Consider the following 25,542-nt stretch of genomic DNA (forward strand, 5'->3'; position numbering starts at 1 on the left):
GGTCGTCCAGGCGTGCAGGTCAGCCTTGGGCGGTGCCGCCGTGCGGCACTCTGGGAGTTGTAGTCCTGACGGCGGAGACCCTGAGGCCGTGGGGAGGAAATAGGGTGGCTCTGCCCCAATCCCCCTGTCGTTTCCGCGGAGAAGGGCACCGCCATCCCTAGTGTCAGCTGAGAATCTGGAGTCCGCGCCTCAGTTCAGGGTAGTTTCACAAAGGCTCAATGCTCCGCCTAGAAGAACGCTAAAAGGGCTGTTTAAGGTGGAGAGGTAAGCCGTGGGCGCGCCTCGGCAGCCGGCTCTGTGGCGCAATGGATAGCGCATTGGACTTCTAGCTGAGCCTGGAGTGGCGATTCAAAGGTTGTGGGTTCGAGTCCCACCAGAGTCGAGTTTTGACGACTCCTCCTTAACTTCCACCCGACATTTTATGGCCTTCAGTACCTTTATAAGGCTTAAAAACCTTTGAAAATCTCGAAAGACCCGCAGTTCTCCCAAGTCTGAGGCTACTGTCTGCTTGGGTATTAAGGCACAGTAACCTGGGCCGCTCTGCAGCCTAAGGATCAGCTCTGCTTTCAAGACGGCAATAAATTTAGTGTCTCGGTTATTGTGTACGAATCGTGTCCCACCCTACTACATTGTAAGCAGCCCTACACACCAGGCAGCACAAAGGGCACCGTACTTAACTTCAGCCTGCGATTACTTCATGCCGTGCAGCAAATAACCTCTAAGTCTTGGGCTTCGTTTGTCATGCCACTTGCCTAGCCCTGGGCGCTAGGCCAGCTTCCCAGCTCTGTGGGGCTCTGGACCTCTGATAACTTAGTCACTTGATAACCAAAAATGTTGGACATTGCTCAGTTGCCATTTGTCTTTAAATTACAAATTGCCATGAGTCAATTCCAATTCATGCCTACCTCATGTGTGTTAGAGTAGAACTGTGCTCCATAGGCTTTTCAGTGGGTGATTTTTTGGCAGTAGATAGCCAGGCCTTTCCTCTGAGGTGCCTCTGGGTGGACTCACACCTCCAAATTTTCTGTTAGCAGCCTCGAGTTTGCACCAGCCAGGGATGATCTTAAATAGAGCTGGTTAATCTTTTTGCTAGATGGTTCAGTGGCAGGCTTTTAAAGGGTGGGGAGGGGAGGCAATTTCAAGGTCCATTCATTGGGATTATAGATAAAATTTTGGACTGATAAGGATTTAGATCTATTTCTTTTGGAGCATAGGGTGCATTCTTTTGGGGGACCTGGGTAAATTAAGGCACCACCTTCTGGTGGGTGTCACATTCAGGAGGCAATATGCTGCAGTGGTTATGGGCATGGACATTGACATTCAACAGACTTGGATTCAGTTTCTCAGTTGAAAGTTCAAAGTTTCAGTTTCTTTTTACATACAAATATAGGAATATATTTATATTGCATACTAAAAGCCCTGGTGGCACAGTGGTTAAGAGCTTGGCTGCTTAACCAAAAGGTTGACAGTTCGAATCTACCAGCTGCTCCTTGGAAATCTTCTGTCCTATGGGGTGGCTATGAGTTGGAATTGACCAGATGGGAATTTTTTTTTTTTTTAATAATGCTTACAGGGTTGGTGTGGAGATTCATGGGGAGCATTCAAAATAGTGCTTGATATGTTTATAATTGTAGCTTACAGCCTCATTGACTACATGGTCATGATCAAAATCTAGACCTAGAGATTATCTCTGATTATATCTACAGGGTTTAGCAAATAGCAGAAGCTTGATAAATGTTTGTTGAAAGAATGAAAGAAAAAGTGAATTGGAGGCTCTGACCTTAACCACACAAGAATCTATGGGTGTAAGTGTGATTATTTCCACATTGACTGCCAAAATCATATGCAAAGTGGGCAAGGAAGAATATAGGGCAGGGTAGTGGTGAACCAGCCCACCTGCTCTCCTCCACCCAGGCTGGTCACATTAAGGAAACCAAGGCAGTACCCGACACTGGGCCAGGCCTGGGGAGGGTGGGCTGGGGAAAGGAAACCCAGAAGGAGCAAAACAGGCTGCCTTCAAGTTGCTTACAGTCTAAAGACAGGGCAGACATTCTAGGAAGACAGACTGGCATTAGCACAGGTTTGGAAATTAGACATCTGGGTTTTCCTTCACCAAGTGCTCACTGTACCTCCTGGCAAAACGATCACCACACGTTATTGTAATTATTTAACTGTCTTTGCTTTCCAGTTAGATCTGGATTGCACTCCTGGTCCCAGCTGTGAGACTGAGCAAATCACTTCTCCCTATGAATCCTCAGTGTCCTCATATGGAGAACAGGAATACAATCATCATGGTCCCTGCCTCCTAGGGCTGGGTAAGGATTCAATGACATGATGCATGTCACATTCTTAGCACAGAAGGCCATCAGCCAGCACAACTGCCCAATGCCAAGATGACAGGAAGAACTGTCTCCATCACTGCTGAACTCCCAGCATCTATGTATGGTAAGCACTCAGGGAATATTTGTGAAATGATCGAAGTGGGCTCATGCATTAGGACACATAGGGAGGGGAGGGCTACGTGGAGGGAACAGCAATTGGAAAAGCCTTTGTGTGCCAGGCTGGGGAGTTTATCCCAGGAGGTGGTCCAATGAAGAACCACTGAGGGTTTTTAAGAAGGGCAGGGGCTGGATCCTATCGTTAGTGGGATAGGCCTAACTTAGACTGAGCTCACAGTAGGTGCCTTCCCACTGCCGGAACTCCATCTGCACTGCATTAGGGAACTAACATCAGACTTAAGTTTCCAGACTTACCAGAAACTGACATTTGGATTCACTTGAAGGAATTAAGTCTCCCAAGGGGACTGAAGTAGTTTGGCCCCGGACCCACAGGAGGTGCTTACCCCATTGATATTTAGTTCCATTTGGTATTAGGGCTTCTGAGCTGTATTAGTCCCCACAGTCTGGGTGTGTGCAGAATAAATTACCTCTGGCTTCCTGACAAACCACAGCTTGCACTTCCCAAGTAGTTACCACATGCTAAGCACTACACACGTGTGCACGTGCACACACAGGATTTTACTGAACCTCACGGTGACTGCTGTGAAATAACTATACTACCCTCCTGCTATACAGAAAACAGCTCAGAGGGGCAATATGACTACTGGAAGGCACTGCTTTCAAAGCCTATTCCCCCGAACACTGTTCTGGGGTCAGCTACATATGACTTGTATCAGGCAGAGGGAAAAGGGGGGCTTTCCTTCAGCTACTAGGATAGGACTCAAGACCTATGTGTCCCAGAACAGGGTCCACCACATCCCAGCTGTGTAACCCTAGGAGACTCCCTGAACCTGAGACTAGGGTCTTCACTATGAAGTGAGGCTCCCAGTAGCCTATGCTTCTGGTGTTGTGGAGACTGAGTTAAGACCTTGCAGGTGGAGGACTCAGCATGGAATATGGCATCCATTTTTTTCAGCAATGACATACTGAGCCGCTACTGTGTGCAGGGAAGGGGAAGAGTAAGGTCTCTGCCCTCCTGGAACAGACAAGTCCTAAGTGGACAAGCTGAGAATTTGAATCCAAGTCTATCTACCCAACTTCAGACCAGAGAAGGTGGGACAGGGAGCTGAAGTTCAGGTTGGGAGGGGAATTTCTGCCCTCAGTGCTGGGAAGGCCCTAAACTGCCAGAATCATGGGCAGGACTGGCATTGGCAAACCCTGGGGGAAAAGGGAGGTGAGGCAGACACTTGACCTGATAGGAGCCTTTATTCAGACAGCAGACACCTGCCTACCCCTTCTGAGGCCTTTGGAATTGGGTGTAGCCTTCACTCCCATGGGGATACCCCAGCCTAACCCCCAGAAAATTCTGATAGGGAGGAGTCCAGAACAGTCCTTGGGTTGTGGATCTGGGATATCCCAGCACGAGCCTAGACAACCCATCCCTGTTCATGTGCAGTTGTCCTTGGGAGGCTCTTGGCTCCCCTGGGAGCTTCCACTGCAATGCCTACTTCTTTCTGGGTTGGCCCTCAAGGCCACTTAGCAATGATTTTGGCAAATTATGATAAGTGATGTCGAAGCGTCAGTGTTCAAAGAAAAGGAACAAAGGTAGTGACAACGGAGCCCTCTGCCCTCATAGGATGTAGGGGTTGGAGGAGGCAGGCCAGGGCCTCCTGGCTTAGTTACTCAGGGCCTAAACCAGGCCCTTGAGGTCCACAGGGGGTGGTGTGATGCCCAGCTCCTCCTGCAGAGCCTTCAGGGGCTGCTCCCAGCGCTGCTCGTAGTACAGGTTGAGGACACACGGGGCTCTGCGCCCGTTCTGAACTGCCCATGGGATCAGCTCCGAGACTAGCACTTGCAGGCTCCTGTGGGGCAGCAGAGGAGAAAGAACACATAAGGTCCCTAAGAGCTGAGCATTTTATGTGTGAAGCGCTTCACACACATTTTCTCAGTTAATCCTCACACAGACCTATGAAGGAGGTAGTTATTATCCCCACTTTTCAGATAAGAAAATGGAAGCTCAGAGAGGTACAATCCTGTGCCCATCTTGAACATGCCAAAGCCCAGATTTAACGGACTACCTAACTCCAGAAACTGACACTACATTGCCTTCCCATTGTCTCTAATCACTCTGACCCCAGCACTAAGGCCTGACTCAAGAGACCCTAGGATCCCTAGGATCTCATGAGATGTTCAGGCTTTACTCCTTGCCCTGGAGACCCCCACCCTGTGGCTTCCCTGAGAGCCACAGCTTCACCCCTCTGCCCCACTCCTTCCACCCTTGCTTCCTGGAGAGTCATCAGGGCTGCTCAGGGGCCTGTGTGTTCTTCCCACTTCCTAGGGCCCTGGCCCCTCTGAGTTCTTCCCTGACCCCAGCCACTTGAGAACTTACCTGGCACTGAGTCGGACTGGTCCAAAGAGCGCACCCAGGATGCACATGGGCAAGCCGGTCTGGACAGCCTCAAACCACTTCACCACGATCTCCCCTGGGGGCAGGAGCAGGAGGGAGTCAGGGCGGGGCTGGCACCAGCAAACCTTTGGGAGGGTGGTGAGCAGGGACCAAGAGGAAAGGCCAGTGGTGTGCTTTGCAGGCCAAAGGTAGGCATCTGCTCCTCTCTCACCACTACCATGGGTCAACCATGCCTGGTCCTGGCTTGTACTATGCCATGGAGCACTCAGCTTAGGGTGGAAGGCAGTGCCCAAGAAAGAGCAGAAGGAAACAGAGCTAGAATGGAAGCTTAGGGACAGACTGCAGAGGACCCCAAAAGCCAGGCTGAAGGGTCTAGAATGGTTCCTATAAGCCTTGGGGAGTTGCTGAGGGTTTCAGAGCAGGGAGGTGGCTAAAGAGCAGAATGAGGCAGAAAGCCCCGGTGATCAGAGGCAGCTCCATCAGTGGACGAGCTGTAAAGGGGCAGGTGATGGAGATGAGGGGATGCATGCCAGAGATGCCACCAAGATGTTCAGGTAGAACAGACAATGAGGCATTGAGTCAACTAATTGGTAGGTGGCAGAGACAGGTGAGCCCTGGCCCTGAAGAGACCTGGGAAGAGAGGCTAGCTGGAGTACCCCACCTGCCTAGCCCCCACTCTCAAAGCAGCTGGCTTGGTGGCACTCACCCAGGATGTTGGTGGGCATCCCCAGGACAGTGTGGAGCATGTCATGCACTTCCCGGTACCGCTGGATCACATATGCTAGCTCCTCATCGTCCACGAAGCGGGTGGGTGCTCGGGTGTCTGGGGAGACCCTCTGACAACCATAAGCGTCTCCTAGACCCCTTCCTCACAGTTCCCAGAGCCCACTATTCCAGTCTCTCCTCAACTCTGTCAACCAATCCCACCAAACTCATACCCACCCAGAGAATCCTTGGGACTTTTTGTTTGCACCTGGGAACAGGGCAGTCCTTGGCAGGGCATGTGGTGGGATTGCCACCACTCTTAGCCAACTCCAACTCATCCACGATACCCTATGGAAAAGCAGCCCTAAGGCTCCTGATCCTTAGCGCAAGCTGCTCCCAGCTTGGGATTCTCTCTCACCACCCCCCATCTTCATCTTGACAATTCCTATTCATCCTCACGACCTGGCGTAAGTGTCCCCTCCTCAAGGAGGGCCTCCCTGACCTTCGCACTGATAGGGTCTCTGTTATGGTCTCTGGTAGCATCCTGCACCTCTTTGTGGTACTCAATATGATCATGATCATATTTAATGCATGTGATTATTAATGTCTGTCTTGAGCTAGATGTGTGTATCTAGTACGGTGGCTGCCTGCCACTGAACCTTGAAATGTGCTGTACATATAAAATACACATATTTCCAAGACTTAGTATGAAAAAAAGAACATAAAACTTCAATAATTTTTTTATATGTTGAAATGATATTATTTTAGACACACTGGATTAAGTAAAATAAATGAAAATTAATTCCACTTATGTCTCTTTGCTTTTACTAATGTGGCTAGGAGGAAACCTTAAATTACTTGTGTGGCCTGTATTCCATTTCTATGGGTGGTGCTGTAACAGACTGTCAGCTGCACCAGGGCAGGGCTGGCTCTGTTTTGCTCACTGTTGTATCTCCAGTGCCTGGTACAGGGCCTGGATGAATAAGCATCTCTTGAATGTACTCCTGAATGCATGAATAAAGGCTGGCCCTGGGGATATTTGTCATCCTAGGGAGGAATGTCAGCTGTCCTCCTTTTACCCGCCCACTGCCTCTGAGTCCTCAGCAGTACCCATACAGCACAGTAACAGCCTGGTCTTCCTGTTCCCAAAGCATGGCCTCAGCCTGTCCATAGGCCAAGAGATGTGATATCTTCATTTGCTTTAGGGCTGCTGGCTCAGTGCCAAGGTCTGTGCCTGGGGCCTCAGTGGGTCTCGGTTCCTAGCTTCCTTTGTATACAGAGTTCTACTTGCTGTGTGATGCTGAAGGTAATCTGTTATGGATTGAATTGTGTTCCCCAAAAATATGTGTTGTAAATCCTAACCTCTGGTGGTGCAGTAGTTAAAGCACTCGGCTGCAAAACGAAAGGTTGGTGGTTTAAACACAGCAGCTACACCTCGAGAGAAGGATGTGGCAGTCTGCTTCCATAAAGAATTTACAGCCTTGGAAATCCTATGGGGCAGATCTACTCTGCCCTATAGGGTTGCTATGAGTTGGAAGAGACTGGACAGTGGGTTTGGTTTGTTTTTTTTATACCTGTGGTTATAATTCCATTTGGAAATGGGTTTTCTGTTATGTTAATGAGACAGTATTAGTGTAGAGCGTGTCTTAATCAATCTCTTTTGAAATAGAACAGAAATTAAACAAGCAAGTGAGCAAGCAGAGATGGGGGAAGACAGATGCCAAGCCACATGAAGATCTCCCAGGAGCAGAAGCTCAAAAGAGACAAGGACCCTCCCCCAGAACTCACAGACAGAGAAAACCTTCCCCTAGAGGTGGCACCCTAAACTCAGACTTCTAGCCTCCTTACTATGAGAAAATAATTTTTGTTAAAGCCACCCATTTGTGGTATTTCTGTTATAGCAGCACTAGATAACTAAGATATGATCATAGTAGCGACAGCTACATCTATGGAGCACCAACTATGTGTCGGCACTGTATGATATTCTTTATATATATTACTACACTTCATCCTTGCCACAATCTGTTACTAGCCTCTGATACAGACAAGAAATATGAGACTCAGAGAGATGAAGTAACTTGCCCAAGATCACACAGCTAATAAAGCAGTAGAGCCAGGATTTGAAAGTCCGCTGAATTCCAAAGCCAACAGCCTTACCATCCATTATGGATAAATGTGCAAGTGCCCTACTTCACATGAGGCTCAGAGAGGTCAAATGATTTGCCCAGGGCCACAAAACTGGGAAGAGAGGCAGGAGTCTAACTCAGGCTACTCGAACTCCAGAGCTCACGCCCGTAATCTTGATGCCACAAGGATGACAACATTTCCTACCAATGTCAGCCTCAGGGGGGGTGGCCTCACCTTGAACGTTGACCTAAATCTGTTGGGACAGAGGTGTCCCTTCACATTCTGTGGGCTGCTCATTCCCTTGCTCTAGAAGTGTCATAATCTCCAGGGCTGTTATCACAACTAGGGATGTGGCTGGGCAAGGTGCCCAGGGTGGCCCTGCAGTCCCTGCCCTGCTGCCCTCTCCCCTCTAAAGGCTCTGAGGGAACTTCAGAAGAAGGCTGTCCCTCCCCAGAGTGGCACCTGGGAAAGTCACTCTGGCAGGTTCTCCCTGATGATATAAGTTGCATCCTTGTGAAATCTGAGGGAGATGGCATAAAATGCAGCAGGGGATTGCCCTGCCAAAGCAACAGTGTCAGGAGAATCTGGGGAGCAGGTTATGGGGTCCGATGTCATTAACACAGGGCAGTGGTTTTCAACTGTTCACCAGGGAACACCTGCAACATCTGCAAACATTTTTGGTTGTCACAACTTAGGGGGATGCTGCTACTGGCATCTAGTGAATAGAAGCTGGGATGCTGCTAAATACTCTAGAATGCCCAAGACAGCCCTCTACAACAAAGAATTATCCAGCCCAACATGCCATTAGTGCCAAGTTTGAGGAACCCTATCCAGCAACAATTTTTGGTTACTGCCTTCACCTCTTCCAGCCTGGCTGGTTCCTGGAGCTGGACTAGGTGACCACTTGGCAGAGGTGCTCTGATGGAGTGTGTGTGTGTTGGTGGCCCAAATGGTATGCTATCAGCTGCTAACTTAAAGGTTGGTGGTTTGAACCCATCCAGCAGCGCTTTGAAAGAAAGGCCTGGCAATCTGTTTCTGTAAAGGTTACAGCCAAGAAAACCCTATGGAGCAGTTCTACTTTATAACACATGGGGTCACCATGAATTGGAATTGACTTGATGGCAATGAGTTGGATTTTTTGTTTTGTATTTGTTGCAGGGGTTGGGAGCAGAGATTGAGGTGGTCCAGATGTATCTTAAGTCCTTTTATAAACCAGATCATGTTACTATCTTGCTCAAAACCTTCCAATGGCTTTCCATTGCTCCTATTACAAAATAGAGAATCCTTCCCGGGGCCTGGCAAGGCCTGACTCTGGCTAGGTCCCAGCTCACTCGCTGCCTCTCTGCCACCCATTCCTCTAAAACCACACTGGCCAATCTCCCTTTCCTTAAACACACAGCATCTTTGCACTTGCCATTCCCTCCGCTCAGAACACTCTTCCCCAGCTCTCCACAAGGCTGGCTTCTTACTGTCTCCTAGGTCTCCTTCTCAGAGGGGCCTCCCCTGAATCTCCTAGCAGAAGTAGCAGTGCCTTCTCTGCACCAAAGTTGTCCTCTATCCTGTTAACTCGTTCTCTTCAGAGCATCTATCTGTAAGAATGTAAGCTTCACAAGGGCAGTTTTTTGCTGGTTTCGTTCACTGTATTCTAATCACTGAGAATAGTGCCTGGTATATTTTAGTTGTTGTTGTGTGCCGTTGATTTTTGACTCATAGTGACCCTATGTGACAAAGTAGAACTGTCCCGTACGGTTTTCTATGCTGTAATCTTTACCAAAGCAGATTGCCAGGTCTTTCTTTCGTGGAGTGCCTGGAGGGTCTGCACTGCCAACCTTTCAGTTAGTAGCCAAGCATTTAGCTACCACACCACCAGGGCTCCTTATATTGTAAGTACTTCATAAATATTTTGCCTAAATTTTTATATGAAATTTTTATTTTTACTGCTTTATTGTCAACCTCCCCAACTAGAATATAGGCTCCTTGAGGGCAGGGCCTTTGTCTGTCTAGTTTACCGCTGTAGCTCTAGCACCTGGAACAGGGGATGGCACATGGCAGATACTGGATAAACAATTGAGTTCCTCAGAGTTGGGAACCCCTACGGCCATCCTCCCAGCCTGGTACTGAAGAGTGCCACAACTTGATGTAGCCTAAGCAAATCACCATCTCTGAAACTAGAGGACATGGTGCAGAAGGGCATGCTACCGTTACTACTGACTGCGAAATTAGCAAGTAGCTTAACTGCTCAGAGACTCAGTTTCCTCATCTGTTACAAGGGGAGAAGAAAGCATACTTGATAGGGTTGTTAAGAGGATTCACTGAGCTCATGTATGAGCCTGGCAGCCAGTAAGAGGTTAATAAACACTGGCCAGTATTATCACTTTTTTTTTTTTTTTTTTTTAACACTGGAGTGATGCTCCTGGACCATCTGCCTGTCCCACAGAAAATGACAGAGCTTTAGCACAGGACACTGAAAAGCTCTCCTGCACATGGTAACAGCTCAAGGCCCCTCATTCCTTGAGATGTCACTCTTGTACCACCCTTCTACCTTTCCTGCTGATGGCGAGATGCATAGAAGCTGAACACTCACATTCACATCCAGGAAACGAAGATACTCTCTGCCAAAGGAGCCCTCAGGCAGGCTCTGGAGCTTGCCCAGGTCAAGGGTGGATAGTGAGATCCGGGGACGCTCCCTGCAAGGCAGAAGGCAGGATTTGGGTATTGGGAGGGTGCCAGCAAAGGCAGGTGAAAGGTCTAGCTAGAACAAGGTTGTGAGTGATGGAGGGCAGAGGGCAGCAATGGGGCCACAAACCCTGGAGAACCTCCAACTAGCCAGTCCAGTGGAGGGGACAGAGGGGATTACCACAAGCTAAGGGGCAGAGGCACAATGTAGGTAGGAAGGCAGGCAGTGTGATCATGGTACTTACAAAGGGCAGGGAAGAGGAGGGGTCCAGGTGGCATGTGTTATGGGAGCTTAGTGAAGGCATACAGCCCTGTGGCAGGAACTGGGCCAAAGCCATCACACTGCACAATCCAAGGGTATCATAGTTTATAGATGAATAGCACCGCTGGAGTTGTACAGAGCCCAACTTGTGTAGCCATTCATGTTCAGGGTACCAAGAAAACTCCCTAGGAGAACAGGACTGACATAATGTGACTCCAGAGAGATTAGTATCCCCAAAGAATGGCCCCAATTTCCTAGGCAGAGCTGGAACCTACTGTAGGATCTGAGCACCCTCTGGATCCCTCCTCATCTGATCTCTGAGGGCCTTCAGCGTGCGGTGTCCTGTGGTCTCCCCTAGAACTGCAACCATGTCTGAAAGGACAGAAATGGGCACATATGCTAGATGTGAACTTAGGTAAGTTATGTGACCTGGTCTGGGCTTTAGTTCTCTATATGGTAAAATACGGACAATACCTACCTCTTAGTTATAAAGATTCACATTGAATACTTAGTAAATCACCTGGCACACAGCAAGGACTTGATATATTGATAGTTATTAACATTATCAATCTGCTGCGGTGGGCTGGCCCTGGTTAACAAAGCACTTCAGAGTTTATAAATCACTTTGGCATCCATTATGACAACAGAGTATGTCACTTCTTTGAAAGCAAAAGCTCCGTTGATAGTTACAGGCTTTGCCATCAGAGTTGCTGGATTTGAACCTAGATTCTGTCACTTAGACCTACATGTCCTTGTGCAAATTGCTTCAGATTTCTTAAGCCTCAGTGTCTTAATTTGTGAACTGTGGATAACACCTTTCTTACAGGGTTGACGGGTGAAATTAAGAAAAGTATGCACATAAAGCACGTAGCACAGTGAGCAGTCACAATAAGTGCTCGATGAGCAGGCAGTACTATTTTTAATAGTACTAAAGAATCCCGGGAAGAACGAGAAAGGCATTGCAGAACCTTAAGAAGTTCTACTCCATGCATTCAGCTAACATTTACTGAGCTTGTACTGTGTGCCAGGCACGATCCAAAATGCTGCGGATCAGACTGGAACAAGGTAGTCACTGTCCTTGACCTCAGAAAGCTTAGTTAGAGCAAGATGTAATAACTGAATATAACCAATTTATTTAAAATAGATTCCAACTCATGGCAATCTCATGGGTCAGAATAGACGTGTGCTCCATAGAGTTTTCAAAGGCTGACTTTTTGTTAGTAGATTGCCAGGGCTTTCTTCCGAGGCACCTCAGGGTAGGCTTGAACCTCCAACTTTTGGGTTAGCAGCCAAGTGCATTAACCGTTTACATCACCCACGGTCTCCTGTAACCGAATGGGTGCTTATAAATCATTTTTTTAGGTCAGAAGTTCTCGATGTGGCTGGATGGCAGAATCTCCTGGTAAGTAGTTTAAAAAGGCAGACGCCCAGATTCCACGCTTCCTCTCTCCCAGCTTCACCAGGCAAATTCAGATTCAGTTGAGTTTAGGGCTGGACTCCAGTATTTGCATTTTTATATACGTTCCGGGTGATCATGAGGTGCACACAGGTGTGGGTACCCTGGTAGTCTGTCCCCTTATCACTCATGGGAAACTGAAGCTTTGACAAAGGTCCTGACCCTCCCAGGCTTCCAAGACAAGAGTGCGCGCCCCGACCCAGGTGGCCTTACCATGGCGGTAAGGGTTGTAGAGTGCCATTCCCGCAGAACCAGCAGCCAGCAGTGCCTTCTGCAGTAGAGAGGTGGGGATATGGTCAGGGTAGAGCAGGCCAACGCCATGGCTCCCGGCCCGGTGGGGCACATCTGCGGGACGAGAAAAACGCTGAGGTCAGAGAAGCGGGGTGCCCACAGAACTCCACCCCACCTTCGCCCAGAATCTGGCACCACTAGCCTGCAGGTGGCCGGGGGCTGGCCGGGAGCCGGTGGGGGCGCAGGGCCTGCCGCAGCAGCGTCGCCATGGCAGCAGGCGCGGTCGGACGGCCGGGCAAGGTTGACGCCCCTAATTTCTCCGGCGACGGAGTGCTGGAGAAGTCAAAAGGACTCGATCCCGACTTCGCTCCTTATGCCCTCTCGAAGGGAAAAACCGTAGCATAGAAAGGAAAGGGTCCTATCGCTATGCAACCCAGGCGACCTGTCTACCAACCTTGTACCACCGATACCAGAGTCTCTCCACCTCACTCCCAAAAACGGTCTCCAAGAGAAACGTAAGCCCCGCTAGCTTTGGCTTCCAGCGCCGGCCCTACATCCTCCTCCACGGCATGTTTTCCCCGGGGGCAATAAGATAAGAACCACTTCCGGCTGCGGGAAATGGCGGCGCCTTACGGCATTTCCGTCCAAGTTCCAGGTTTTTTTTTTTAAGTGTGGAATGGGGTCTGCCGGCCTAGCCCGGCTGCATGGGCTTTTCGCAACCTACAAGCCTCCGGGGCTAAAATGGAAGCATCTGCGGGACACCGTGGAGATGCAGCTTTTGAAGGGTGAGTGCCTCGAACCAGACCCACGACTCTCCTCCTTTTCTGCTGGGGGGCCATCTCCGCTTTTGTTTCTTCCCTAAATAGTCGACCCACTCGCCTGAGCAGAGAGCTTTCTTAATCATCTGTTCTGTATAGTCCATTGCTCCTCATTTTCGTCTGTTTTCAGATAGAGAAACTAAGGCTCAGAAAGGTTAAGTATTGTTCATTGTCACACAGTTTAATAAGTCAGGATTCAAACCAAAATCTGTGTCTTAACTACTGCTATTCCCGTTCTCTACACCGTGGGCATCGCGTTTGTCTTCTACATCACCATACTTTCTTATCCACCCCCTCTCCATTTGCCTACCTCCCCACCCCTGGGTGGTCAAATAGAACTGACAAGATGTTCTTTACCTCTGTGTGTTCAGGTCTCAACGCTGGGAAGCCTCCTGCCCCTGAACAGCGTGTTTGCTTCCTGCTGGGCCCCATGGAAGGCAGCGAGGGGAAGGAACTGACCCTCACAGCCACTAGTGTGCCCACCCTCACCAACCATCCCCTGGGTAAGGCAGATTTGGGCAGGGTCCTTGGTATCACTTCTCAGCAGATCCCTGAGCAGAGTCAGTATCTCAGTGTTCAGACAGTTTTTTCCCCAGTACTCTTGAAAAAACACAGGAGGGATAAAATATTAGATCAGAAGTTGCCAAACTTTCTCTGGAAAAGGCCAGATAGTAAATATTTTAGGATTTGTGGGCCATATGGTCTCTTGCAACTACTAAACTATGCTGTTGTAGTGCAAAAACAGCCGTATATAGTATATAAAGAAACGCACCTAGCTGTATTTCAATAAAATTTTAAGGACACTGACATTTGAATTTCACATAATTTTTACACATCATGAAATATTCTTCTTGATTATTTTTTTTGAACCATTCAAAAATGTAAAAACCATTCTTAGCTTGCAGGCCGTAAAAAAACAGGCTTGCAGATTTGGTCTGGGACTATAGTTTGATCCCTTTACTATTCTGAGACTCCAACGGAGTGAGAATCAGGGCTCCTGGGAAAGAGTGACATTTGAGTCAGCAAAGTTGGCCAAAAATGGAACTGGTATGGTGATGAGTTCCCTGTCACTAAAAGTGATTAAGGTATCTGTCAGGAAGGTTATTGGAAGACCAAAGGGTTCAACCAGAAACCTCTAAAACCCTTTTGTCTAGTGATATTCAGTGACCCTACAGTATAACAGCACTAAAAGTATAATTTATTAGTACAAATTTTTTTTTTTTTTTCCTAAACTGGAGCCCTGGTGGCACAGTGGTTAAGACCTACAGCTGCTAACCAAAAGGTCGGCAGTTTGAGTCCACTAGCTGTTCCTCAGAAATCGTATGGGGCAGTTCTGCTCTGTCTTGTAGGGCTGCTATGAGTTGGAATTGACTTGATGGCAGTGGGTTATTCTGGACGAGGCCTTGTGTTAAGCTTTTTCCAAATATGACCTCATTGAATCTACACCACAGTATTGTAAGGTAGGTCCTATTCCCATTGAACAAATGAGGAAACTGAGGCTCAGCATTGATGTTAGGTAATATAGTTTGGATTCAGTAGGCTCTTAACCACCCTTTGGTCTTCATGTAGATTCCTCTTGATCCATTGAGGTATAAGGACTTCTAGCTCATTCCTGCATTCGTTCTTTCCGTAGTTAATTCCCGAAAGCTCGTGAGTTCTGGGCTCTGAGGGTGGAGTTGTGGACAGACAGACCCAGATCCTGCTTTAAGGAGCTAATAGTCTCCATTTTCTCCTTGGGATGGTGGCCAGGACTCTCCTTTAGCAAGAGCTGGTCAAGGAACTGCACAATCTTGATCCCCAGTGTTATGCCCAGTCCACTTGAAGCCTATCATTGGGAGACTGGTGCTAGGCAGAGTGACAGGCATTTTGGTTGCTCCTTCTCTTGGCCTAGAAACGGTTCAGGGTTCTCAGTTCTATGGTGGGGAAGCCTGAATCTTACCCTAGCTTTGGGTTCCTTGTGGCCACATTTTAGGAATGAGGTTATCACCCAGCCAAAAGCCATCCTGGAGGCTGGATAAGCTGAGGATATAGACCTTGTTTGTTTCTTTCCAGTGTGCGGACCAGAATTCACCAGTCTGAAGGTTGGTGTGGGACACCGGCTAGATACCCGGGCTTCTGGGGTGCTTGGTAGGTGATATGGTGAGCCTGGGGGTGCAGTAATATAGGCTTGGGGGAAGAATCAGGTTGCTATTGTGATCCTAACCTGCTTCTTATCCAACCACCATTTCTGACCACTGCCCTCCTTCCCTGATTCCTACCCCAAGTCTCTGATCAGTTGGGCAGATGAATGGTGGAAGGGGGCGGGGTCACAGGAGAATAATCACAATCACCCACCTTTATCAAGTGATTCCCATGGTACTAAGCCCTTTGTGCGTGCTCATTTATTCAGCACAACAACCTTACTAGGTAGGTACTGGGTGATTTTACAGACGAAGAAAGTCAGGTTCTAGGAGCTTAGTTCACATGGCTAGTGAATATCCCTCATCCAGAGAGTAAGAACCATCATCGATTGTGTGGGCAGCCAAGCACATGACTCTGGCCCCACTGGCTGGGGTCTGGATGTCGTTAGAGCTGAACACACAAAGGCTTCAGTCATGAGCCATCTGTGTCCCCAGGGTCAGGTGGTGGCCACATCCTCCAACCATGACAGTCACAGTCCCCTTGTCTTGCTTCCTGGGGTGCAGGCAGGCAGACATGATCTCACACTCTCTCTCCCTGTCTCTCCCACAGTGAATGGAGAGTCCTTCTCTCCTTCAGCCAGATGGAGAGACAGACCCAGGGAAAGGCAGGAAGTGGCCACAATGGCCACCATTTATTGGTCCCTTCTTTTGTGCTGACTGCTTCCCATATATTATCTCCTTTAACCTTCACTACACCCATAGGGATTCAGACAGTATTTTTATCCCCGTTTTACTGATAAGGAGCCTGAGGCCTAGAGAGGTAAAAGGACACAACTCAGTCACCCAGATTTGAATGTAGGTCTGTGTGACTGGGCCAGCCGTCTACTTTTGAGTGCTTGAGAATCCCCAGGGGAACTTGCTAAGGGTCCCAGGTCCCTCCTCACTAGGAGTTCTAATCAGTGCATATGGAGGGGCCCCGGAAATCTGCATTTTGATACATGCCCAGAGGAGCTTGCTTGTTCCCTGTAGAGGCAGCTCCCATTGCATCTTGCTAGTTTCAGCAGCAGCTGATGTGACAGTATTCTGATCAGGGGGAGGGTCCCCCAGGATAAAGGGGAGGGGAACCAGGTATGAGATCAGGCTGGGTGTCTTTCAGTGCTCGGCGTGGGACATGGATGCAGGCTTCTCACCGACATGTACAATGCTCATCTCACCAAGGTATGGGGGTCTCGGGCAGCCTGCGTATCCTTTGGTCCTATCCCTGGGAGTCATCAGCAGGATTCTGTAGCTGAGAGGTTACTACAGGGAACACACATTTTTTTATGGACATGTGCTAGGGGAGACTGTAATAATAATAATGTAATGTATTTACTGTACGGTGACTACTCTGAGCCGAGCACTGTATGTGAATTCCCTCTTGGAATCCTCACAGCTCTGTAATGTGAGTCCTACTGTTAACCCCATTTTACAGATGAGATAACTGAGGCTCAGAGAGAGGACATTGCATGCCCAGGGTTACGTAGCCCTTAAGAGGCAGAACTGGGATTTGAACCTGGATCTGTCTGATACCAGAGCCTGATCCTGATACCACCCTTCTTTTCCCCCTAGACTAAGTAGACATCACTGTCCAGCCATCAGAGAGCTTACTATCTAGGGTGGGGCCATGGAATCTGGTTCCAAGCAGCATGTGCAGAGGTGCCACATCAGAGGGCCTATGTCCTTAGTGGTTAAGAGCACAGATTCTGGAGCCAAATGGCTGGTACTAAGCTGGATTCAAAACCCAGCTTCTACCACTCTGCTAGCTGTGTGTCCTTGGGTGGATTACTTAGCATCTCTGTGCTTCAGTTTTCTCCTTTCTAAAGTGGAAATAATAATAGTACTTCTCTTATAGAGTTGCTTGAAGATCGAATATAAAGTGCTTAGCACAGTCCTTAGCACAGTTAATGCCCAATAAATGTTACTGTTGTCATTATCTCTGTCATCATTGTCATCAGTATTATTTGTGGCAGATGCAAATAGCCCCAAAGGGAGGAGGAGGGGCTTGATCTGGGTCATATTTCCGAGAGCTGGAGAGATGCCTACAGGGCATACTAGGTGAGACACAGGTAATAAGTTGTCAGGTTTGGCTAGAGTATCTCTTTATTGTGGGATTGACCCTGTCACTGTCCCCAGGTCACAGAGGAGAACTAAGATGTAGAGGGCAAGGGAGCTGCCCAAGGCCACACAGCAGAGCCAGTGCCCTTCCCTAGGGGGCAGTGGGGCAGAGCAATGGGTGGGGGGTGAGTGTGTAAGCTTCCTGAGAAGAGACCTGAGGTCCCCACCTTCCCTTCTGACTGGACAGCATAGAGTGGGCGGGAGAGCCTCCCAGTCCCCAGACTCAGTCTAGCCCCTCTGGGGCCTGTGTTGCTAGCTCAGGTGTTCCGCCTCAGTGCGGGGACCTAGAGTGGGGAAATGGACTGAATTGTCCCTTTCCTGTCCTTGCAGGATTACACAGTGCTTGGCCTCCTGGGCAAAGCCACAGATGACTTCTGCGAGGATGGGCAGCTGGTTGAGAAGACGACATATGGTGAGAAACCACAGGAGCCCAGGGTGGTGGAAGGGTCAACTGAGGCTTTGGCCAAGTTTGCTTTCCTTTGAATTTCTCACCCCCACCTGGGCCATGCTGGCCACCTGTCAGTTACTCTCAGACACACCAAGCTCTGGCTGGCTGTAGTGGGGCTTCGTGCCCATCATTCTCTCTTCCAGGAACACCCTGTGCTCACCTCCTTACCTGGCTCAAATGTCATTTCCCCAGGGAAGTCTTCTTTAGCCCCCAGACTAGGTCAGGACCTTCCTGAATGGACCCTCAGAATAGTAATTAACTAACAATTAGTGAGAATTTAATACTATCAGTCCCCATTATTCATAAGTCTCATATTTGCACATTCTGTATTTGTGAATTTGCCTACTCACTAAAATTTATTTGTATCCCCCAAATCAGTGCTTGCAGTGCTTTAGCAGGTATGTGCATGTACAAAGCCGGGAAAAATTTGAAATGCCGTACTCACCCATTGCCAGCTCGGGTCAGACAAGACTGGTATGGTATCTGTCAGTTCAATACTAGAAGGACTTTATAGGATGTAACTACTGCAAATAACAAGAATCAGTTTTATCTGTCTCCCCCTAGACTGTTGCTTGTGAGAGCAGGAACTGCATGGTCCACTGCTGTGGTCATACACGTGTAGCACCGGACTGGGATGTGGGAGGTGCTTAATAAATGTTTGTCGAATGAATGAATGAGTGAATGGCTCATTCTTCACTTCTCACTGTCCCCTTGGTCTAAGACTCTCCATAGGATCTAATGCATTTGCTCATTACCGAGTTGTTTTTGAGTGCCAACTACGTACCAGGGTGTGAGGTACATATGGGAAGTGAGACAGGGTCCCCAACCTCAGTGAACTCACAGTGTAGCAGGGAGAGGAGACACACACCTATACGTTTTCTGTAAAGAAAAAAAAAGAAACAAAACACGTGGCAGTGCAGCACTTAAGATTTTGCATTGCTAAATGGAGGTGTGTGTCAACATCCAAGAAACATCTAGAGACAACTACCGTGTCAACACCTCTGGGAGGGAGGGGACCAAAACTTGAGAGGGGAGAAATGATCTAAAATTTTTAAAGAAGATTCATGTATCAGTTGTGTAATTAGAAAATAATGTAAAAATAAAAAAGAATATTATGTGCCAGTCGAGAGACCCAGGTGCAGAGTGGCAGGAACTGGGAAAAGGAATGACATGCCCCACGAGGGGCTTCCCAGGGGAGGCAGCGCTTCAGCTGGGCTGTAAATGAGGGCAGTAGGTGCGCTCCAGGTGAGACAACAGCATGAATGAAGCCAGATGGGAGGAATGAGGAGGGCTGGGCCCTTCCAGTCCTTTGGCTCCTGCTCCCAGAGCTCTGACCTTTGGAGCCAGGAGTTGGCACCAGCTCCAGTTGGCCCCAGGATCAGCCTCCTTGCAGAGTTTGTGAAAGTTCAAACAGGCTTTGCAAAGCAGGCAGAGCCACTCTGATGCCTTGCTGCCTGCTTCTGCATTTGGACAGATGGCCTCTAGCATGGAAAACCCCAGACCGTGGCTCAGGAAACCTGCCCTAGAGTCTTGAGGAAGTCCCATCACCTCTTTGGGACTCCATTTCAAGAAAATATTCTCAACCTAGAGTCTGTGGATAGCTTCAGGAGGTCTGTGAACCTCTTGAAAATTTCTTCCAAATGTTGAGTTCACGTGGATCTTTATGAGAAGTGGGTGCAGAACTTCATAAAATTTTCAGAGGACTCTCCACCTCTGGCATGGGAACATGAGACAGAGGGTGCTCTGGCACCCCCTCTAGGTTCCAAGGACAGGCTGGTTTGGGGGAAGGGAGTTTGCCAGTTTGCTGTTGCCCATCCTCAGTGGGTGCCTGTGTGCTGACAGTCCCCTGGCTTTTCCAGACCATGTGACCAGAGAGAAGCTGGACCGAATCCTGGCAGTGATCCAAGGCTCCCATCAGAAGGCCCTGGTGATGTAAGTAGGGCCCTGCCCACACCTTCCCAGAAGGGTCCCTCAGGAGGTACTGGAGAACTAAGAGAAGTATCCACAGGGCTGGTCACAAGCCCCGCCCACCCTGGGGTAGATTCCACAGAGCCCCTTTACAGAGGCTGAAACCGGACACCAACCCACCCATTCCTCTCACAACACACACAACTGTTTCTGGGTGCCAGTTCTGCCAACCACTGGGGAGGCTGAGGGGAACAAGGGACCCCAGCTCTCTTCCCAGGGATTAGTGCTTTAAAGGAGAAGAATCATCTGTCTGTGTTGGCACAGTGCAGAACTGCAGGGCGAGGGCGGGTGGTAGTGTATCCTAGTGGTTTGGGCTCTGCAGCCAGCTTACCTGGAATCCCTGACTATCAGGCACTAGCCATGTGGCCTTGGGTGAGTGGCCAAACCTGCCGTGGGTGTCACCTCCTTTCTGTAAACTGAGCACAGAAACAGGCCCTGCCTCACAGACATGTGCTGGGGACTCTAGAGGATCAGGCAGGTACCTGAGCACAGTGAAACCATAGTACAGGTGATACCAGTCAGACAGTCACCTGAAGTGGAGGAGACTGCTGTGGTCAGAGAAAACATCCCAGGGAGCACCACTTAAAAGGATGAGCATGGAATTGCCAAGTGGCTGTGATTGGGGGAATAGTTATTCCAGGCAGTGGGAACATCATGTGCTAAGGTTCAAAGGTGTGTTCAGAAACTGATGAAGAGCCCAGCACAAGGGCTGTGAGGTACTGCACGGGAAGGGAATGAAGTGAAGGAGACAGGTTGGGAAAGGGCAGTGGGGAGCTACTGATGGGTCTAAAACACCCAGTGAACTGTGGACCTATCCCTCTGGGGACTATGTGGAGAGCACACTGGAGGGCCAAAGCCTCAGGCAGGGAATAGGCTGTGCAGGCAGTGCCCAGGGACCACCAAGAAGGGCATGAACTGCAGCAGGGGCAGCAGCAGCAGAGAAGAGTGAGTGACTGGAGCAAGATTAGGAACAGAATGGGCAGGATAATGTGGGTGCAGGGAGAAGAGGCTGAGAGGACGCCCTGGGGTCTGGCGAGGCCACTGAGGGTGTTAGAATGGGAAGGAGGAACCCCGTTGGGGAAGAGGTTGAGCTCACTTTGGGTTGAGTTGAGAGGTGCCTGCAGAGTATCTGGCTGAGACGCTACAGTGCAGAACTACTGGTAGAGGCTCGGATGCTGTCAGCACTTAGGTAACTGCTGAAGCCAGGGAGAGTGCAGAGGGAGGGCGGAAGCTGTATTTAATAGTGCTGGAGGGGACAGAGAAAGTACCTGCTGCAAAGATGTCTGGAAGAGCAGGGTGAGCAGGAGACATGGAAAGTAAACGAAGAGCTTCAGTAAAGCCATCTTTCCTGAGTCGGGCAGCAGCAGCAGTGGCCAGTCAGCCCAACTCCCTACCCCCATGCCTGCTGAATCCCCCTCCTGATCCCCAGGTACTCCAACCTCGACCTGAAGACCCAGGAGGCCTATGAGATGGCTGTGAGAGGCTTGATCCGGCCCACGAACAAGTCCCCGATGCTGATAACCAGCATCCGATGCCGCCACTTCGCACCTCCAGAGTTCCTCTTAGGTAGGTTGCTGCAGGAAGTTGGAGTGGTGAGATAGGCTCCTGGGTTTGGGGAGTCACCAGAGAAAAGGCTGCTATTCTTTGGCTTGGCCGCAGCAGCACATGCCAACCCTCATCTCTGCTAGCGAAGGCATCAGGAGCTGACTTTCCTCCCAGCCGTGGGCCAGGACTTGGCCAATCACAGAGCACACAGAACAAAGGCTCTCCTATCTCCTGCCAAGTCACCCTTTGAAGCCAGACGTTAACAAGCAAAGGTTATATTTAGCAGTTCATTTCAAGAGCTGCCCAGTGTTTGAAGTTGTTGTGGGTCCATCAGACCCCACTCTTACCTCGCTAATCCCGCTTAACTCAGTCCCTCATTATCTTTTGTTCCTTTTGTCTGCTCCGCCTGACCCTTTTCTTTTCTGTTGATCACGTTAACAAGAACTCTTTTTCTTGAGCACTGACCAATGCTCTGCTCTTCACAACCACCGCTTTTTACAGATGAGCAAACCAAGTCTTAGAGCAGCTTTTCTCAAACTACCCTGCCCACGAATTACCTGGGGGGTCTTCTTAAAAGGCAGCAGGTCTGGATGGGGCCTGAAATTCTGCATGTCCAACATGATTTTAGGTGATAGCTGTGCTGGTCCTTGGGCTACACTGTGAATAGCCAAGCCTTAGAGAACTATGGTGTCTTGCCTAAGGTTATTATACAGCCAGTCCTTATCCAAGGGGTGTGGGCCCAGATCAGCTGGACAGTAGAGACTGTGCTGGTGATCGCTGTGTCTGTCACTGTGTGTTTCTGGCAGAGGTTCAGTGTATGCACGAGACACAGAAGCAGCTACGAAGGCTGGTGCATGAAATTGGCCTGGAGCTAAAGACCACCGCTGTCTGCTCCCAAGTGCGGCGCACACGTGATGGGTTCTTTATGCTGGACGATGCCCTGCTGAGGACCCAGTGGGACCTACACAGCATCCAGGATGCTATCCAGGCCGCAGCCCCCCGGGTGGCAGCAGAGCTGGAGAAGAGCTTAAGGCCGGTGCTGGGCACCTAGCAGCTCCCAGATCCAGGCCAGGACTAGACTCCACAGGGACCGACTCTACCTGGGGGCTGAAGAGCTTCAAGGGGCATTGAAAGGCCAGGCAGCTGGTGAAGCAGTGGGTGGCAGAAGAATAAGACCTATTCATGAACCAGAACCAATGGCTGTATAGAAAGTAAATGAGAGTAGGAAAGCTTTTCTACATGTGACATAAAACTCTGAAGCTGTGAGAGAAGAGACGGACAGGCTTGACCCACCTGGGACCCTGACAGATACTTCCTTGGCCAGGTGTCATAAATTATGTTGTAGTATGTACCTTTGATAAGATGTGATAAAAATGGCACTTCTGTGGTATTCCTCCCAATAACCCATATCTCTAGTCTAATCATGAGAAAAACATCAGACAAACTCTAGTAGCGGACATCCTACAGTATAAAAAAAAAAGTATCTGACCAATAATCTTCAAAACTGTCAAGATCATCAAAACCAAGGCAAGTCTAAGAAACTGCCACAGCGAAGAGGAGCCTGAGGAGACATGATGCCTAAATCTAATATGGTGTCCTAGATGGGATCCTGAAACAGAAAAAGGACATTAGGTAAAACTAAGACTATCGGAATAAGGCATGGACTTCAGTTAATAATTAAAAGTATCAATTGTTATTGTTGTTAGATGTTGTGGAGTGGATTTCAACTCATAGTGACCCCATGTGACAGAACTGCCCCATCGGGTTTTCTAGGCTGTAATCTCTTTTTTTTTTTTTTCTTTTAAATATTATTTTATTGCTCTTGTTGAGAATATACAGCTAAACATACCAAGTCAACGGTTTCTACATGTACAGTTCAGTGACATTGATTACATTCTTTGAGTTGTGCAACTATTATCACCCTTATTTTCTGAGTTGTTCCTCCCTCATTAACATAAATTCACCGCCCCCTAAGGTTCCTGTCTAATCTGTTCAGTTGCTATTGTCAATTTGGTCCCGTGCAGATCTTAAAAGACCACAGTGCTCAAAAAAGACATTCTTTTCTAGTTAAGCTAAGCTGCTGTTTGGTTTTAGGAAGACTTCAGAGAATATTTTTGGTTTAAGGTTTAAAGATTATCTCAGGGCAGTAGTGTCAGGGCTCATTCAGCCTCCATGGCTCCAGAAAGTGTAGAGTCCATGAGAATTTTAAATTCTGCTTGGCATTTTCCCCCTTTTGATCAGGATTCTTCTATAGAATTTTGATCAAAATGTTCAGTAATGGTAGCCAGGCACCATACAGTTCTTCTGGTCTCTTGGCAAAGGAGGTTGTTCATGGAGGCAATTAGCCACACATTCCATTTCCTCCTCCTATTCCTGACTTTCCTTCTTCCTCTGTTGCCCTAGGCAAATAGAGACCAATCGTTGTGCCTTGGCTGACCTCTTGCAAGCTTTAATCTTATTTTTGAGTACACCTCTGACATGACCCCCTTGGTCCCCTGTCCTCCATAGTATTAGAAACATAATTCTTGTTTCAGGGTCATCGGTATGAGCAATGATGGACCAGAATACAGTGATACCCATGGGGGCACTGAGTGGGCAGGGCCTCCTCTTCATGGACTTTAGGCATTCCCTGTCCCTGTGAAGGGGTTGTGTGTTTAGCTTTTCCCGCCCTCTGCCCATCAGTTATCCCTTTCACTGCTATAATTGTTACATGCTCTACCCACCCCCCCGCAAGCCAGCTTGCTACTTCTAACCAGGACCAGCTAGAGTTGACACTAAAAAAAAAATAAAAAATGTGCATATGATTGTATCAGCGTAGTGACAGAAGCCATCATAAAGCACAGGTGCTTTTACATACAGTGCCGTTCACAAATCATTCTGCAGGGCTTCACCCCGAGTTAAGTGCTTTGGTGGCATTGGTTTTTGTGAAGTTTCTTTTTCCCTCGGGGACATTTTTTACAAATCTTGGGTTTGGCAGTGCTCACTTATTTTTAGACTTTGCGTTTCAGGAGGTCTTCAGACCGGTAGGGATCTGCCAGAACTCCCTGGAATCAGAAGGATTTCCTGAGGTGGTGGTGGTGGTGAAAACTGCCCTGCTGATTCCCTCCCCCAACAAGCTAGTGCCAGGACCCTGGAAATCTCACCTTAGGACCCAGCATCCAAGTGGACCCCATGGGCATGGCAGGACTTTGCTCAAATCTTGGGCCAGGGAGGTCGGCAGCCTCCAGGGGAAGAATCTGCAACAAGCTGGCTAAACCCCTCAGCTCACGCGGAGCCCATAGAAGCTGGTTTCAGAGAACTTGGGGGGCTTCTAGGACCTGTACTTAAGGACTATGTAGGCTGTAATCTTTACGGGAGCAGGCTGCCAGGTCCTTCTGCAGAGCTGATGGGTGGGTTCAAACTGCCAGTCTTTTGGTTAGCAGCGAGGTGCTTAACCCTTGTGCCGCCAAGGCTCTTTAGTGTATCAATACTGGTTCATTAATTGTAGCAAATGTATCATTCCAATGTAAGATGATGATAATATTAGGGGAAACTGGGTACAGGTATGGGAACTCTGTACTATGGTCTTAGTTTTTCTGTAAATCTGAACCTTTTAAGAAATAAAGCTACTGGGGCGGTGGCGGGGGGCGCAGGGGGAAGCACCTGGGAAGATGTTTGAAAATCAGGATTCTAGCCCCAGCCCTTGGATTCTGACTCAGCAGGTCTGGAGTGCAGCTCAGAAATCTGCATTTTAGCAAGTTCCCCCAAGTGAATCTGATATGAGGACTTTAAGAAACAGGGTCCCACAGAGGCCAACTAGGGACTGTCATTCCCTTCTGGGCACAAAGAATAACATGGCTGTTTGAGAAGCCATCTAAGAACAGAGTAGCCAACAGCCATCCTTTGGGGAGGGATTAGACATCGCCTGGGGCTGGTCAATTCTTGCCAGAGCACTATTGTCCTGTGAGAGGCAGATGGCTGGTGGACTGACTGGAAAACTCCCCAGAGGGCAGGGCAGGCCCCTTACTCCCCTCTACCACCACCACTGCCGAAACAGCAGAGACCCAGACTCTGCACGTCTGCTGTGGGTTGACTGGGGCAGGTGTGATCCTGTGGTTAATAAATGTCCCTTTAGCAGATCTTTTTTTGTGTTAGCAGATCTTGGGAGCCCTGGTGGCTTTTAACCAAAAGGCCAACAGTGCGAATCC

The 25,542-nt window shown here is 48.9% G+C and overlaps 2 protein-coding genes and 1 non-coding gene across 4 annotated transcripts; 2 read left to right on the forward strand and 1 right to left on the reverse strand.

Annotated features, from left to right (window-relative positions):
* The first annotated feature begins 291 nt into the window (after positions 1-291).
* TRNAR-UCU (transfer RNA arginine (anticodon UCU)) lies at positions 292-382 on the forward strand. Its single transcript is given in 2 exon segments — positions 292-328; positions 347-382. It is a non-coding gene; the product is annotated as a tRNA-Arg (tRNA).
* Positions 383-3,685: 3,303 nt separating this feature from the next.
* COQ4 (coenzyme Q4) lies at positions 3,686-12,697 on the reverse strand. Its single transcript, XM_003407434.4, has 7 exons — positions 12,505-12,697; positions 12,285-12,416; positions 10,891-10,987; positions 10,262-10,364; positions 5,552-5,681; positions 4,828-4,921; positions 3,686-4,300 (listed from the first exon to the last, which is right to left on the reverse strand). Exons 1-7 carry the CDS (start codon positions 12,569-12,571, stop codon positions 4,129-4,131), a joined length of 795 nt encoding a protein of 264 aa, XP_003407482.2. The 5' UTR covers positions 12,572-12,697; the 3' UTR covers positions 3,686-4,128.
* A 159-nt stretch (positions 12,698-12,856) lies between these two features.
* On the forward strand, positions 12,857-24,164 carry TRUB2 (TruB pseudouridine synthase family member 2). 2 transcript variants are annotated; one of them, XM_003407435.4, is made up of 8 exons: positions 12,857-13,087; positions 13,492-13,623; positions 15,173-15,247; positions 16,397-16,458; positions 17,725-17,806; positions 19,702-19,774; positions 21,240-21,376; positions 22,162-24,164. In XM_003407435.4, exons 1-8 carry the CDS (start codon positions 12,979-12,981, stop codon positions 22,404-22,406), a joined length of 915 nt encoding a protein of 304 aa, XP_003407483.2. In that variant the 5' UTR covers positions 12,857-12,978; the 3' UTR covers positions 22,407-24,164. The 2 variants fall into 2 exon arrangements, with proteins under 2 accessions (XP_003407483.2, XP_023400642.1); XM_023544874.2 differs by lacking the exon at positions 12,857-13,087 and having other exon boundaries at positions 13,539-13,623; positions 15,173-15,201.
* The last annotated feature ends 1,378 nt before the right edge of the window (positions 24,165-25,542 follow it).

Source organism: Loxodonta africana, chromosome 9 (assembly GCF_030014295.1).
Source record: "Loxodonta africana isolate mLoxAfr1 chromosome 9, mLoxAfr1.hap2, whole genome shotgun sequence".
Classification (NCBI taxonomy): Eukaryota; Metazoa; Chordata; class Mammalia; order Proboscidea; family Elephantidae; genus Loxodonta; species Loxodonta africana.